General features: G+C 41.2%; 1 protein-coding gene across 1 annotated transcript in view; it reads right to left on the bottom strand.

The window, feature by feature from the left end:
• Positions 1 to 17,449, bottom strand: part of SLC26A4 (solute carrier family 26 member 4) — a 48,702-nt gene that overhangs the window by 24,508 nt on the left and 6,745 nt on the right. Inside the window, exons 3-7 of the mRNA XM_077758338.1 lie at positions 17,005 to 17,115; positions 15,241 to 15,425; positions 13,750 to 13,914; positions 5,918 to 6,070; positions 4,921 to 5,003 (exon numbers count right to left, since the gene is read on the bottom strand). Of these exons, the coding sequence (XP_077614464.1) occupies positions 4,921 to 5,003; positions 5,918 to 6,070; positions 13,750 to 13,914; positions 15,241 to 15,425; positions 17,005 to 17,115 (697 nt within the window). The remainder of the gene's footprint in view (positions 1 to 4,920; positions 5,004 to 5,917; positions 6,071 to 13,749; positions 13,915 to 15,240; positions 15,426 to 17,004; positions 17,116 to 17,449) is intronic.

The following is a 17,449-nucleotide window of genomic DNA, read 5'->3' as shown; positions in this document are numbered from 1 at the left end:
ATATAGATAGGGCTCTGCGCTGAGCATGGAGCCTGCTCAAGATTCTCTCTCCCTCTCTCTCTCTCTCTCTCTCTCTCTTTCTCTTCCTTAAAAAAAATTAAAGGAGTGCCTGGGTGGCTCAGTCAGTTGAGTGTCCAACTTTGGCTCAGGACATGATTTCACAGTTCGTGGGTTCAAGCCCCACACCAGGCTCTGTGCTGACAGCTCAGAGCCTGGAGCTGCTTCATACTCTGTGCCTCCCTCTCTCTCTGCCCCTCCCCCCTTCTTGCTCTATCTCTCTCAAAAATATTTTTAAATTAAATTTTAAAAATTTTAATTTTAAGATTAAATTTAAAATTTAAAACATTAAAAAATCCAGATCTTAAGAGCTATGATATTTAAAATCTTCTTGAGTTCAGAAGATTAAATTTATTTAGTCATCAGAGTGTTTCATCATCACAATAACTAATCGCTTCTCGGCCTTTTGGCTAAGATCAAGTGTAGCATCATCACAATGACTAAGACTTCTCAGTGACTGTGAGGGTGGATACTACTGTTTGACAAACCAGAGCCATTCTACAAACCATGTAAAGAAATAAACCTAGAGGTGCCTGGCTAGCTCAGTCCATAGAGGATGCAACTCTTAATCTCAAGGTCATGAGTTCAAGCCATACGTTGGGCATAAAAGCCTATTCAAAAGGAAGGAAGGGGTGCACCGAGGTTAAGCCTCCGACTTTGGCTCAGGTTGTGATCTGTGGTTTTTGAGTTCAAGCCCCACGCTCTGTGCCAGCAGCTCAGAGCCTGGAGCCTATTTCAGATTCCGTGTCTCCCTCTCTCTCTGCCCCTCCCCTGCTCATGTTCTGTCTCTGTCTCAAAAATAAATAAACACTAAAAATTAAATTTAAAAAAAGGAAGGAAGAAGGAAACAAAGAAACAAAGAAAGAAAAAAAGAAAGCTACAAGTTTATAATTATACAGTTGTCCCCAAATATGAGTATTAGGAGAATGATTTCCATGTAGCTATATCTCAGTAACTATCCATAGAGTATATATCCAGAAGTCCCTAAGCCAAAAAACTTCAAAACAAAAAAACCCACTAAAACAATCTCCCTCACCTACCTCACTTACACCTGAGTTTCCTTTGAAAACATTTTTCAAGGCTATTTTTGAGACAGAAACAGAGTATGAGCGAGGGAGCAGCATAGAGAGGGAGACACAATCAGAAGCAGGCTCCAGGCTCTGAGCCGTCAGCACAGAGCCCAACGTGGGGCTCGAACCCACGAGCCATGAGATCATTACCTGAGCGAAAGTCAGATACTTAACTGACTGAGCCACCCAGGTGTCCCCTGAGTTCCCTTTAATAGGAAACTACAGGCCCCCCTCTAATTAGAGGGAAGTGCTAAAGAAGAAATGAGATTGTTATAGAAAACCATGGAAATTTAGAGCTAATATCCTAATATTACCGAAATTAATATCCTAATCTAATATCCTAGAAATTGTTGAATCTACCTCTCTCCTTTTGTTGTTAAGGGACCTGAGGCTCAGAAAAGTGAAGTGGGGGCGCCTGGGTGGCTTAGTCGGTTAAGCGTCCGACTTTCGCTCAGGTCATGATCTCGCGGTTCGTGGGTTCGAGCCCCGCGTCGGGCTCTGTGCTGACTGCCCGCTCAGAGCCTGGAGCCTGTTTCAGTCTGTGACTCCCTCTCTCTCTGACCCTCCCCTGCTCACGCTGTCTCTCTCTCTCCTAGAAATAAATAAAAATATTAAAAAAAAAAAAAAAAAAGCCAGTCTTCTGACTCCTGAGACCCAACCAGCCCTCCTTCGGGTAATTAGGTCTGTTATCCCTAAACTTCCAGTCCTGCAAAGAGTTCCGTTTTGATTGCAGCCTGAGCCCACCGCCTGCCTGGCTCCCTACTTCTCCAATTCCAGATCCTTCTACCAGGTCCTTGATTCCCCAAGGTCACAACGTGCAGAGGCTTGAAATCCAAGAACCCGAAAGCTGGCCCCATCACTCTGTAAGTAATTCTCTGACTTTGAGCATATTATTTAAACTTACCAAGTTCCAGTTTCTTTAGATGTCATATGGGGCCTAATACCCTTCTCATAGGGTTACTGGAACGAGTAAAGGCTGTATGGCACGTGTAAGTACTTAGTACCTACACACATAGTGGGTGCTCAGTAAGTGTGGGGGACCCTACCCTGCCATGCACCTGCCATGCTTCTGTATCACCTTGCTGGGTCTTAGCGGGGGCGATTTTCTGCCCCCCGCCTCTCGCTTGGGGCCCTGGCTGGACATCTACCGACCTTTTGAGTAGCCTTTCCCCAGCTCCTGCCCCCTTCCGTAGCTCTGCTGGGCTGCAGCAAGCCCTCCCCTGTCCGGCCTGATCATGAGATAACATGATGAAGGGAGTGAGGATGAAGGACATTTTTCTGAAAAAAACAAGGCTGGGGAGTCACGGGTCCCTCAAGGGCCAGAGGACCCATAACAGAGAGTCTGGCACGAGCAGCAGGAGGCCAGCCCCATGGCTTTGCTTCAGGTTGGCCCCGCGCATTTGGCAAATGTCACACCGTTCCCCACGTGTTAGGGAGAAGTGGCCCCCAGGGCGGCAGCCGGGAGAAAACCTCTGTGGGTTTTGCTGGCCTCCCCAGCCCTGTTGCCCCCGGGCCACGCCTTCAAGTTCAAGTGCAAAGCACATCACTTAAAAGGGCAGTAACGAACATGGTGACAAACGGACGTCTGGCAGTGGTGACCGCCCGCCCGTGCGCTCCGGCAGGAGGCAGGAGAGAGAATGGGGATTAAAACGGAGAGAAGAAAGCAGCCCATCGTTGGTAAGGGTTAAACAACAACAACGTGGACTGAGCGACTCTAGCCTATGGCATTGACCCTCAGTAGGGAGACGGGAGCTGTCACGGCAGCCTTGCTTGACTCTCATTGGTGGATTGAAGGCAAGAGGGGATGAACAGGTGGCCTGCACGTCTTTCCGCTCCCCTTCCCGGCACGGGTCTCACCTCCAACACCCTCTTTCCCCGTCCGCCCACGCGCCCTGTCTTTCTGAGGGCTGCTGGCGTCGCGAGGCTGCATCCTGCCCGCCACGCGAGATCGGACAATAGCGGCTTGTTCTCAATGGCACAGGCTTGGGTATTTGGTCCCTTCAAGTATTTCCCGAGATGCCCCTATGGAATAGGTTCTGTGCTGCAAAGGCAGAGCCGAACAAGACACCTGGGCTCACTGCCCTGACAGAGGGGCTCACAGTCCCTGGGGCCGGCTAGGTCAGCCTGGCCGACCAGCCACCCCAGGGGTCTCTCAGAGGAGTCGACATGACTCAACCCAAGGGCCAAGGAGGCTAGAGATCCACTTCAGGAGAACAGTGGTCAGGAAAGCTCTGGACAGGGCCAGAAAGAAGGACTGAGGGCGGCAAAAATGAGTTCTTCAAACCTACTCATGGAACATGGATTTGTGGCACAGGGCATTTGCTGTGGACAGCCTGTCAGTATTACATCTTAGGAAGCCGGACAAAACGGATCCATGAAATATGGCTTATGTAGTTGTTTATAACCATCCAATGGGATGAAAATGCCCTAAGGCCACAAATAGCCATATTACATCTTTTATCATGAAATTCCTTCCAGCATCAGGATTCGTTATCAAAATATTGATCGTAAGAATCGGGGCGCCTGGGTGGCTTGGTCGGTTAGGCGTCCGACTTTCGCTTAGGTCNCTCTCTCTCTCTCTCTCTTTCTCCTAGAAATAAATAAAAATATTTAAAAAAAAAAAAAGAATCACTTGATGAAGCACCTTTGGAAAGTAATTTCAAAAAAATTGGGTGGTGGGAAGCACCTGTGTGGCTCAGTCGGTTAAGCGTTCAACTCTTGATTTCAGCTCAGGTCATGATCTCATGGTTTGTGGGTTTGAGTCCCACACTGAGCTCTGCACTTACAGCACAGAGGCTGCTTCGGATCCTCTGTCCCCTCTTTCTCTGCCCCTCCCCACTCATTCTCTCTCTCTCTCTTTTTCTCTCTCTCCTCTCTCTCAAAATAAATAATAAGAAAAGGAAGCTGGTCTATGGCCATACCACCCTGAACGTGCCGGATCTCATCTGATCTTGGAAGCTAAGCAGGGTCGGGCCTGGTTAGTACTTCGATGGGAGAAGGGGAAACTAGTTCTCATTGCCTATCTAACAGTAAGACTGGTCATAATGGCTAGAAGTTGGTGTTTCCGATCTAATAAATCTTTGGGCCTCTTTTTTAAGGCTGTATGATAAAATTACAGCACAGTGTACCTGGCCCATTCGGTACATCTTCTGAGAGATCTCAGCAGAGCAGAATAAGCTTGAGTTAGGAACTCAGCAGGTGTCATTGCCCTTCTTTATAGGAGCCCCCTGCTCTCTGTCATCTATCTAGACGGTGACGGAAGTGGACAAAGGAACCCAGCTCTTTACTCTTCTAGTTCACCGAATTACCAACCATATAAAAAACATCCCTTTCAAGATAATAAATTTTATTCATGGGAACAAGTGGCATAATTATTATTTAGGATTGATTAAACTAAATGGTAGAGAATTGAAGCCAGATGTCCCTTAATCCTTAAGCAGATTGTTCTCGGAGGAATAGACGTTACTAACCCTTATTCTATTTATATCATATTATAATTCCACATGTGAGTTCAAATCAGGAGTCTGGTGGTAACCATACATGTCCTGTCATATTTTAAGAAAATAGAGAAAAGGACAGAGTGCATGGGAGCTGTTTTTAAACAAATGGCTTAAATTTTATCGACACACACACCGTTTGACAGTTTGCATGACTGGATGTTCCTTTAAGATCACACACAAAGAAGACTATTGAGGGAGCACCAATGAAATGAAGCTTATAATAAAAGGTTTCCTTTAAATAGAAAATTCTGACTTAATATATTAGTATTGCCTAAGAGGAAGTCCACACTCACCCCCTTGGGATGGATTTAACAATGCCAGCATTGTAACTTTTTTCCAGGTTGGCTCCGTATGAAATGGCTGTAGCAATTATTGTCTGAAAACAAAACAAAAAGGTTTAAAAAAAATCCATGTTCTAACAACTCCTTTTTTATTATTTTTGGTCTCCCCTTTGGGAAGTCTGCCCTGTTGGTTTCTTTTTTTTTTTTTTAATCCAAGTACAATTAACAGATGGTGTTATATTAGTTTCAGGTGTACAGCATAATGGTTCAACTTTTCTATACATTATTTTGTGGTATTCAAGGTAAGAGTGCTCTTGGGCGCCTGGGGGGCTCAGTTGGTTGAGCATCAGAGTTCAGCTCAGGTCATGATCTCACAGTCCATGAGTTCAAGCCCCATGTCTGGTTCTGTGCTGACGGCTCAGAGCCTGGAGCTGCTTTGGATTCTGTCTCCCTCTCTCTCTACCCCTCCCCTGCATACATTCTCTCTCTCTCTCTCTCAAAAATAAACATTGAAAAAAAAGATAAGAGCGCTCTAAATCCCCTTCATCTATTTCACCCATCCCCCCACCCACCTCCCTTCTGGCAACCACCAGTTTGTTCTCAGTATTTAAGATTCCCGGGTTTTTTGGGGTTTTTTTGGTTTTTTTTTTTTGTCTTTTTCTTTGTTCACTTGTTTTGTTCCTTTTTTTAATTTTATTTATTTATTTATTTTAATTTCTGAGAGAGAGAGAGAGANAGCCACCCAGGTGCCCCTTGTTTTGTCTCTTAAATTCCACACAGTATCTGTCTGTCTTTGACGGACTTATTTCACTTAGCATTATACTCTCTAGCTCCATCTATGTTGTTGCAAATGGCAAGATTTCATTCTTTTTTATGGCTCAGTAATGTTCCATTGTGATACATACATATATTACTATATATATATTACAATAACATATATATATATATCACAACTTCTTTCTCGTCAAACCAATTAATGCCAAATTTTCTAACTACATGTTTTACTTACCACAATTACTTCTATAGGAATAGGGACTGGAATTTTGTGCTTAAATCGATCATTTACTTCCTTAACTGCCATACAGATGATAATGGTGAGCAATCCAGCAATGAAATCAGCAAGATTGGTGTTGCCAATATTTTGAAAAATCTCAATCAGAGTCTGTAAAAAGAAAAGAATAATTTTATATTCTTCCCATGTGAAAAATCATATCATCATCAAAAACACTTAAGAATTTCACATAAAATCATAAAAATGTATTGGCTAACACAGGGACCATTAAAAACATCCAGTCTTTGCCATATATATATATATATATACCACCAAGTTATTAGTGACAGTTAATTGGAGTCATAAAACCATGGGTGATATCTACCGTTTTATTTTTATCTGCATTTTTTTTACAATAAAATGAGTTATTTTAAAAGAAAAATATCTTATGTTGAATTTTGCTTGCAGAAAAGTTTTAATGTTCATTTACTTATTTTGAGAAAGAGAGAGAGAGAGAGAGAGAGAGAATCCCAAGCAGTCTCCATGCTCAGCAGGGAGCCTGACACAGGGCTCGATCTCACAAACTGTGAGATCATGACCTGAGCTGAAACCAAGAGTCGGACACTTAATTGAGGGAGCCACCCAGGTGCTCCACTTGCAGAAAAGTTTTCAAAGTTTATATCTTAAAGTGGTTTTACAGGGGCTATTAAGTGACCTAATTTCACAATGTTGATGTGGTATTATAGAGACTAAAAACTGATAAACCCAAAAGTCCCAATTAGCCGGTATTTTAGGTAAAACTCTTCCCAACCCTGAATTATATGGGTGGTAATAAAAATACCTAAATACTTCATATGTAGATACACAGGGACTGATCCATTCTTCATGGCAAAGAAAAGCTATAGAATTGATGTATAGTTCAAATATAATTTTTTTTGGAAATTAATTTGGTACTTAGTTCAAACTTGAACTGAAATGACTTAAATAAAAACAACTCTTTCCAAGTGGACAGACAAGCCAACTCAGGGGAAAAAAAAAAACCTAGTTAACTAGTTTTATTTTGTAAATAGGAGGTTTCTGGGAATCTAGGAAGATTAACGAAGGAGAATCCCGAGGCAGAACACTAATAGCTTTGTTCCAGCAGCTTCAGTTTTGTGGAAGGAATGACTTAGGAAGGTATTCTTTAATTCTTTGAGACAAAATATCTCTCAGTGAAGGTTACTTTTTTTGAATGAGTCCTTTTATAGATATATTTTATATGAAAATAAAGGAATGGACCGTCTGATCATTTATAATGTATTTCGTACTTAATTTTATAGACAAGCTGTATTTAAAATAATTATAATGACAATCCAGTAATGATTCTGTGTAACAAACAATAGGTGATCTACCAGTCATTTTGCCAGCAACTCCAACTCTCTGGAGAACATTCAAGAGTAAGGGAATGAGGGGAGGTGTTTTCATGCCAGCAAAATCCATCCTCCAAGTCCTTGAATGAGAGTTCAAGCAGGAAGTCCCTTGGACTTTCACTCAGAGTATTTTTGCTCTTGCTTTAAACCCAATACCAACAAAGTTACTTTGCCTTCCAGAGTCAGGGAAAATCGCTAGAGGCAGATACATTGACAGCAAATGATGAAGCAGGTGATAGCAGGGTGCAAAAGAGAAAATGGAGGAGCCACAAGCAGACACAGTGACCCGGGAGTTTAGGGCATCTGTCCTAGAAGCAAAGAGTCCTACGTGCCCCCAGAGTCATGATGGTATTGCGTCTGGCCCTTCACATCATCAACTTTCCTTCTGTCTTCTTTTCTTATCCTCAAGTTAGCTAACACCCAGTGTAGTCTTGCTTCAAGAGTAGAATCCAGTAACTCATCACTTACATACAACACCCAGCGCTCATCTCGTCAAGTGCCCTCCTCAATGCCCATCACTCATTTTCCCCAGCGCCCGCCCCCATCAGGCCTCCGTTTGTTCTCTGTATGTAAGAGTCTCCTGTGGTTTGCCTCTTTCTCTGTTTATATCTTACTTTTCATTCCCTTCCCCCGTGATCATCTGTTAAGTTTCTCAAATTCCACATCGTCATCAATTTTCTGATGACAAACCTCATTAATTCATAAGCTAGATACAATATTTCACTTAATTGTCTACACGGCAAAGGTTTACTTTCAACTCAAGAGGGGAAAATTCAAACTTGAAAACAATCAGATAACTATCCCAATCGTGAAAAAACATTTCCACCTTACAAAAATGATCACTTCAGGATCCCCATTTAGTCTACGGGAATTACTCAGACCTTTGAATACAAAGCACCTCTAGTGTATTAAAAATGTAATATGAGTTGCAAACAACAAAACCAGCTTACATTATACAATTGCATTAAACAAGCATATAAATATATTAGTTGCATACATGAGTCATCTCTTACAAAAAATTCTTCAATAAAAAGTTTAGTCTATGTGGAAATAAAATTTACCCATATAAACTGAAGTAGTCAGATTGCATTCAAAAATAATAGAAATGAGACTCTAAGAAAGTACTAAAAATTAATTCTAATTTAGATTACTATTAAAATACCTACTAAAATATATTTAAAATGTGAAGACACATATGAATCCATATTTCAACCTAATATTCTGAAAAGTTCAAATCATAATAATGATCGTTTCAGTGATGGAAAATATTTTACTCTATTTCCCCATGCTTGGAGAATTTTAGGACCATTTCACTTCGATACTTTCTTCCTTCTTTGCCTACCATTACCTGGAGGTAGGAAGCCACAAGAGAAAAAATAGATACCTGATATTACATATGAGGAAGTTTATCAGTTAACTTTTGGTCCAAATTTATTTTTAATTCATCTTTATAAATATAACAAACCCTTCATAATCATCCCCTGTGGTAAGGTATTTCCTCCTACCAGAAACAACTTTTGCCCATATGTAGATCAACCCTTCAAGTGTTACTTTCCTTATTAAAATGGCTTAATTTTTATGTACTGAAACAGATGAGAATTAGTGAATCTGATCAAGCCTTCAAAACTCTCATCATTTGGGCAGAACTTTTCAGTGTGGTTCTCCTCATTAAAGGAAGGAATGAGGAGGTAGTTATCACTTCAGTAAGCAGGTAGAAACTCTTTGTCTAGTGAAACAAGCCAGTCAAGATGAATGGTAGGAAAACATACTCTTTTTTTTTTTTTTATATAGAGTTGTTCAAAGCTTATTTATTCTGAGAGAGAGAGAGAGAGAGAGAATCCCAAGCAGGCTCTTGGATTATATTCCATGCTATTTGTGCAGAGCTTGATGCAAAGCTCAGTTCCATGAACTGTGAGATCATGACCTGAGCTGAAATCAAGATTCAGCTGCTCAAGTGACTGAGCCACCCAGGCGCCCCAACATATTCACTCTTCAATGTGCTACGTGATTTACTTACATAACTGAGTGGCTACCTGGTGGCTTGAGGAGTATTATTAATTGTGAATTCTGCCAGCATCCTGCTATTCCCCCTCTGCATCCCACATTTCAGTGTCTCTGGCATTTACTAAGTAAAGTTTTAGCTTTTCATACTGTCCCAATATTTCCACCTCCAAGTCTTTGAATTAATTATCTTCTTTCTTGGGAAGAGTTGGGGTAGGGAAACAATCCAAAGTACAACCTTATAACAAAAGGGATGTTAAGTTACTACATGCCAAGGAAAATATCTTACAACAATCTTCCAATTTTTCCTGGAAGGAGTCCATGACTACCCTGCATTTGTTGAAAGGTTCTTTCATGAATGATTGCAGCCCAGAATGTCCTAAGTGAAATTGTCTGTTCAGATACTGAGTGGTTCATTCAACTCTTATGCAATCCTTTCCAAATTTGCTGATCCTTTCTTTTCAGAAGAGCAATCTTAGAGACATAATCACACAGGGAAGATGGAAATATATTCATCCAACTTGACTGGCCTGGAGGAATTCTCTCAAAATTCTATGATACTCTCTAACTTAAGACTTCAAGAGCAATGTTCCACAGAACATAAGTCCCATAATAGTCATGTTTGGTTTAAAAACTACTTTTGACCTTGTTCTAGTATTTCTTGATTGCTTTGTCCCTGTTTCAAAGTGGGATCATTTGCGGCAAGCTTCATCTTAAACACAGTCCTAGGAAAGACACAAAGAAATGGAAAGACATACCATGCTCATGGCTTGAAAGAACAAATATTGTTAAAATGTCTGCACTACCCAAAGCCATATACACACATTTGATGCAATTCCTAACAAAATACCAATAGCATTTTTCACAGAACTGGAACAAATAATCCTAAAATTTGTATGGAACCACAAAAGACCCTGAATAGTGAAAGCAATCTTGAAAAAGGAAAACAAAACTGTAGGTACCACCACGACAGACTTTAAGTTATATTACAGAACTACAGTAATCAAAACAACATGGTACGCTTGGGTGGCTCAGTCAGTTAAGCGTCCGATTTTGATTTCAGCTCAGATCTTGATTTCAGGGTCGTGGTTTCGGTTACAAGCATGGACTGTTATAAAAACAGACATATAGATCAATGGAACAGAATAGAAAACCCAGAAATAAACCTACAATTAAATGACCAATTAATCTTTGTCTAAGTAGAAAAGAATATGCAATGAGAAAAAACAGTCTCTTCAACAAGTGGTGTTTGGGAAACTGGACAGCAACATGCAAAAAAATGAAACTGGGCCACTTTCTTACACCACACACAAAAATAAATTCAAAACGGATGAAAGACCTAAATGTGAGACTTGAAAGCGTCAAAGAACTGTATGAGAACACAGGCAGTAGTTTCTCGGATATCGGCCATAGTAACTTTTTTCTAAATGTCTCCTGAGGTAAGAGAAATAAAAGCAAAAATAAACTATTGGAACTACAAAAAAATAAAAAGCATCTGCACAGCAAATGGAACAACTAACAAAAATGAAAGACAACCTACTAAATGAGATTTTTGCAAATGACATATCCAATAAAGCATTAGTACGCAAAACATATAAAGAACTTATACAAGTCAGCACCGAAAAAAACAAGTAATCCAACTTAAAAATGGGCAGTAGACATGAACAGACACTTCTCCAAAGACATCCAGATAGCCAACAGGCACATGAAAAGATGCTCAACGTCCCTCATCATCAGGGAAATGCATATCAAAACCACAGTGAGAGACCACCTCACACCTGTTAGAATGACTGAGAGCAAAAACAGAAGAAACAACAAGTGTTGGCAAGGATGTGGAGAAAAAGGAGCCCTCATGAACTGTTGGTGGGAATGCAGACTGGTGTGGAAAACAATATGGGGTTTCCCCCAAAAGTAAAAAACAGTGCAACCCTATCATACAGGAATCACACTACTGGGTATTTACCCAAAAAACCACAAAAACACTAACTCAGAGGGATACATGCACCCCTGTGTTTATAGTCGCATTATTTACAATAGCCAAATTGTGGGAGCAGCCCAGTGTCCATCAACTAATGAATGGATAAAGAAGGAGTGGCATATATACATACAATAGATTATTACTCAGCCTTAAAAAAAGAATGAAATCTTGCCATTTGTAATGACATGAATGGAGCTAGAGAGCTTTGCTTGCTTATAATGCTAAGCAAAATAAGTTAGAGAAAGATAAATACCACGATTTCACTCATATGTGAAATTTAAGAAATGAAACAGATGAGCAAACATCAGAAAAGAAAGAGAGGAACTAAGAAACACACTCTTAACTGTACAGAACAAACTGATGGTTTCCAGTGGGTGGGGGGATGGGTAAAACAGGAGATGGGGACTAAGAAGCACTTGTCATGATGAGCACCAGGTGAGGTATAGAATTATTGAATCACTACATGTATATCTGAAACTAATATAACACTGTATGTTAACTATACTGGAATTAAAATAAAAACTTAAAAATAAAACACAAAGCATAGTCCCAGGAGACCAGAAGAACTATTTCATTCTCCTATCGGCGAGGTCCCCCAATCGCCAGGGACCAGGGTAACCTGGCCTGAGCCTCCTGTGATCTGTGTAGAAGCAGGCCAAGCGAGGTTCACGAAGAGGTGAGTACACTCATTAAGGGTCTCTTGGGGGATTCAGCAGGGGCCAGTGGCTTTGTATAGGGAGAAACTAGTTCCTAGCACATAGGACGTAGTCAATAAATACTTATTGGATAGATGGATTGTATGAATGACCATCAAGGAATAAATGAATGAACAGTAGGCAGGAAACGTGGGAAAGCAAGGAAATGCAAGACACGCCAGAGACTGCAAATGCGAGGGAGCCCGTCAGAGAAAGGCAGTCAGAAGCTTTCAAAATGAACCAAGGACCTGGTTGCAAACAAAGCCACGACAAAAATAATCTTGAATCAGAAAACAGCCTGTGTTAATAGGCTGGGTCCTTAAGAAGTGACCAATAAGCTCCATAAGGTCTAATCGCCATAAAAATAGCGGTAACAACAATAACAACAACAGTAACGGTAATAATAATGAAAGAAGCGCTTCCCATGAGCCACATATTGTGCTAAGTGCTTTACACAGATTTTCCTTTTTAATCCTCACAATGCTAAGGGGCAGCTACTATTATTATTCCCATCTTGCAACTGAAGACACTGAGGCGCACAGAAAGTTGTATATAACATCGCGCCCCAAATCACGCGGGTAGTAGACGGTGAAACCAAGATTCCAACTCAAGTCTACGGAAGTTCAAAGCCCCTGATGAATCACCGCATTACACTATCTTCTCTACCTACTTCTGCTGCTTAGCACAGTACCAGGCTTCTAATAGACGCTCGGCACTATGTGTTGAACAGATAGGGAATGTGGGATTATGACGCTGTTGGGAAATTGAGCACATTCCTGACCACATCACTAATTTTCACATATGAACACATGGCCTTACGTTGTTTTAGAAGCTAATACGTGGGTCCGTAAAGGACTGAAACCCCATCTCAAGGCTAGCACAGTACTTTGGCATAGTGTCATCCACCCCAAGCTGGACTGACATCATGTTACTATCATTATCATTTTCTGAGCATCGATAGCATGCTTTATATAGCACATAGATTTAGATCCAAGAACTTTTTCAAATCTAATTAGTGTGACTTACATCCTCTTTTGCATGTTGAGTCACCTCCGATTCTGATGTTCCTTTTCATCTATAATTGCTGAGACCTTTACATTATGCATTTTATGGACTCTCACAGTTAGAAAGGGCTTTAGAGCTACAGCTCATCGTTTCATTTTACAAATGAAAAAAAAAAGAAGCCTTGAGATATGAAATAATTCCAACCTACTTTTTCTGAGTACTTGTTAATGTACCAGCCTCTGGCCAAGTGCTGCTCTTACACCCTTATTTAACTTAAGTATGAATATAGATATTGTTACCAACTCTGTTTGGCAGAGAAGGAAACTGGGGCGTGGTGATTTGCTCATATAACTAGTATACGGAAGAGTCAGGATATTAACCCAGGGTCCGGCGCCAAACCTGAGCTTTCAGCCGCATGATGTGTCTATGGCCACCCAACTTATCAGAGGCCGGTGGAGACTGGGACTCAAGTCTGTGGCATCCTAGACCAGGCTTCACTTCATTATACCACTGTGTTTTCCTTCATAGTTTTAAGTGCAGTGATACTTCTGGACCCATTTTGACCAGCTGAGAACGATGATTTGTAAAATCTGCCGTCTTCAATGTTACTCCTCGTTCTATTGCTTTCTTTCAGAGAAAAATGTTTTCAATAGCTTCCCAAAGTACGGCACGGAGGAACACACACTCTCCCGACTCAGGGCTCAGAGGAAAAGAACAGATTTTTCTCCGTGAGCCACCTCCGGAGTAAGAAGCCACACTTACATAGATAATGGAGAGAACGCCATTATAGTTTTTGGTGGAAACGTTGAGAACGATCTTCAGCTGTGAGACGAGCACTTGGAAGGCAGCAGCTGTTGTGAATCCGCCAACCAAAGGATCTGCCAAGTACCTCACTATGAATCCGATCTGCAAAGCTCCAAATATCAACTAGTATGAGAAGGAAAGAAAAAGTTAAAGTTTGCCTCGAAGAAGGACCAATTCTCTTGAACTGGCAACGAATTAAACCAACCAGCACCAGTAGGGGCGTCGGGGGCTCAGCCGGTTCAGCGTCCGACTTCCACTCAGGTCATGATCTCACAGTTGTGAGTTCAAACCCCATGTCGGGCTCTGTGCTGACAGCTCAGAGCCTGGAGTCTGCTTCTGACTCTGTGTCTCCCTCTGCCCCTCCCCAACTCGTGCTCACTTGTGCTATCTCTCAAAAATAAATAAACATTAGGGGCGCCTGGGTGGCTCAGTCGGTTAAGCGTCCGACGTTCACTCAGGTCATGATCTCGCGGTTCGTGGGTTCGAGCCCCGCGTCTGGCTCTGTGCTGACTGCCAGCTCAGAGCCTGGAGCCTGTTTCAGAGTCTGTGACTCCCTCTCTCTCTGACCCTCCCCTGCTCACGCTGTCTCTCTCTCTCTCTCTCCTAGAAATAAATAAAACATTTTAAAAAATAATAAATAAATAAACATTAAAAACAAAAACAAAAAATAAACTCAACAGTTAAAACTCTGGTAACCTGCTGATAACACACAGATACTTGTAGGAAACAAATCTGGATTTCCCAATGCCCCTCTACCAATCTAAAATTTGAAAACTGTGGTAATGAGAACCTTGAAGTGTTTCTAGATATGCAATGTGTAAATGCAAAAATCATGTGGCTTATTCCTTTGACTTTCAGATCCCACGGCTCTGCTCACCAGGACACTTTTTTCTCCTTTGTGAGTTCTGCATACTTCCCTTCCCTCATTCTCATTACAATCACACATGGGGCGCCTGGGTGGCTCAGTCAGTTGAGCATCCGACTTGGGCACAGGTCATGATCTCATGGTTCTTGGGCTTGAGCACCATGTAGGGGTCTGGGCTGACAGCTCGGAGCCCGCTTTGAGTACTCTGCCCCCCTCTATGCCCCTCCCCCGCTCACTCTCTCTTTCAAAAATAAATATTAAAAAAATTTTTAATAAAAAAACTGGGTGCTCGCTTTGGCAGCACATATGCTAAAATTGGAACAATACAGAGAAAAAAATGGAATCACACATGTTCTTCTGATTTTCTTCCTGCCTCTAACTTTTAGGATATCTGAACCCCAGTAAGCAAGGTCTTGCTGACTATTTCAGGATCTGACCTAAAACAACATAAGTTAGAAAAGAACCTTGGGGGTCTCATAAATCGCTCGGTTGTGCTTCTAAATGAATCTTTAAGTTCACATGCTTTATACTGTTATTTCATGTTAAAATCATGCCAATCTATACTGTACTTGTAATCCCATTACCTGTATAATGCCAACCAAAAGAGTAAGGGTGCTTGCAATCAATACTCTTGTTGCATCTCTAGCCTCATAGTCTAGCGTGGTGGCATTGAATGCAGTGCCATTACTGCTTGATATGTGAAAGTGCTCGTCAGGGGCCATGCTCAGAACAACAGATCCCACCATTAAACTGACCACCGGGAAAGGCCCTGGGGAAGAAAAGGTCCATCAATTAATACTTATTCATCACACATGTTTAGGTTCAACAACACGTCTACATAGGGAAATTATTCACCGTGGTTGGGAAGATATTGCTTCTTCACAGAAGAAGCTACAAAGCAGACGCTTCAAGGCATTTGTGACCCAGAAATGAGCAAGAGAAACACGTAGACAGGCAATTACAATATAGCATTCGGATGCTTTGTGAATACTCCAGGGAGGTTGTCTAAGCGGTCTGTGTGTGGTCTTCATGTGAACTGGGCGGGGCGGGGGGGAGCTTGTTGGCAGAGGCGGCAAACAAGCTGGGTGCTGATTTGTTCCATCTCGCTTATTCCATACAAGCTCATTTCCCAGAGCATCCAGTGTCCTGATCTCTGCGGAGCTGAGGAGCTTGATCAATATTACAGGGTCCAAATTAGGATAAACGGCAAAGACAGCACATAGTTTCTCTTTTTCTCTTTTTGAGACAAATTATTTTTTCATATCACATGCCAGTCTAGAAGGTATTATGTTTTAAAAGCATCCCCTTTCACGCATTCACTCCTGATGTTTTTATACGTGATGATGAGCCTATCCTTTGGTCATGGAAGCCTTTACCAGTTGGGAGGGCTCATTACCAAAATCCAATAACCTGGAGTGCCTAAACGGATCGATTACCAAAGAGGAAAAAACCCAGCTCCTACGTTCCTCGTGTTGTCAAGCATTTGATACGGATAGATTCTCCCAGGTGAGGAAGTGTTCTCAATTAATTACCTTTTCCTGATCTCCTTCCGTGGACAAGGCAGTGTGCTAGATACTGGGGACAGTACAACTAAGGACAAGGACATGGGCTGGAGGCACGGGACATGGCTGTGTTTGTTTCAAGAGGGTTGTCCAAGTAGACACGTCTAGCCAGCAGATGGATGTAGGCGCAAAATTATCTCAAGTATAAATGTCAAAGTCACAAAATAGCATTAAGACATTCATTTACTAGAACATCCTAGCGAAAGAGAATTCAAAATTTAGGAACAGCAGAAAATAAGCCTATTTTGAGCCATACAAAGAAGGAAAGCTAAGCTTAGTTTCCAAATAGTTTTGGCACAAGTTTGCCAGCTTTCCAGTATTAGTGACTTAAAATGAGTATAGTTTTTAATGAAATGATGAATATGTATTTGATGAGCATTATTTAGTAAATGATAAGCTAGTCTAATAAAACAGGAGGTTTGAAGACCTCTTGAAGATATTTTCTATTTTGGAAGAGAACACTTTCTAAATATGGACTTACATTTATTACATTTTTAAAAATAAAAATATGCTAGAATTTGAAGGTAGGCTGCCATTTTGACCAACCTTTCAATGTTCTCCTCTTTATTAAAAAAAAGAGTTAAGTATAAACTTAATACTGACGAGATGGTACTTTGAAAGCTAAGAAGAACCGCTGCATCATTGAATAGAAAAATCAGGCAAAACATTGAAGCCCTGCTTTCCTGGAAGACATTATTAACAAAGATATGGAAGTATAATACACACACTATAGCCAGAACACGTTAAACATGAATAAATACAATCATAGTATATGCTTATAATTACCAACTGAGATGTGTCTTGATGTTCCAAAGATAAAATACGTTAGGATAGGGAAAAAAGCAGAGTAGAGACCATATCCAACGGGAACAGCAGCCAGGAGAGCGTACGCCATGCCTGCAAGTACATCCGAAATGATTTAATTCACAAATAAAAGTTGTGGTATTATTTCTACTGTGAAAACAAAGACTTTTTCATAGATAGCCCCACTTGGCAGCTTGCCCTGAGTGGTCTCCTTATATTGCCTGCAGTCTGCGGCTAGACTAGGGTATAGAATGTGGTCTAATTCAGCCAAATAATGATTGTGTCCACACACATCACCTATATAAATAAATTGAATTGACAGGTAATCCAATTATCCAATGATCAGATGGGTGGGAAAAAGGCAAGGCAGCTGGTTAAAATTTTTATCAGTTTTGTCAGGGAAGTACGAATCAAAACCAACTGAGAT

This window comes from Crocuta crocuta, unplaced genomic scaffold, assembly GCF_008692635.1.
Source record: "Crocuta crocuta isolate KB4526 unplaced genomic scaffold, BGI_CrCroc_1.0 scaffold103, whole genome shotgun sequence".
Classification (NCBI taxonomy): Eukaryota; Metazoa; Chordata; class Mammalia; order Carnivora; family Hyaenidae; genus Crocuta; species Crocuta crocuta.
The sequence above is the reverse complement of the archived record's forward strand: the minus strand, read 5'-3'. Positions and strand labels throughout refer to the sequence as shown.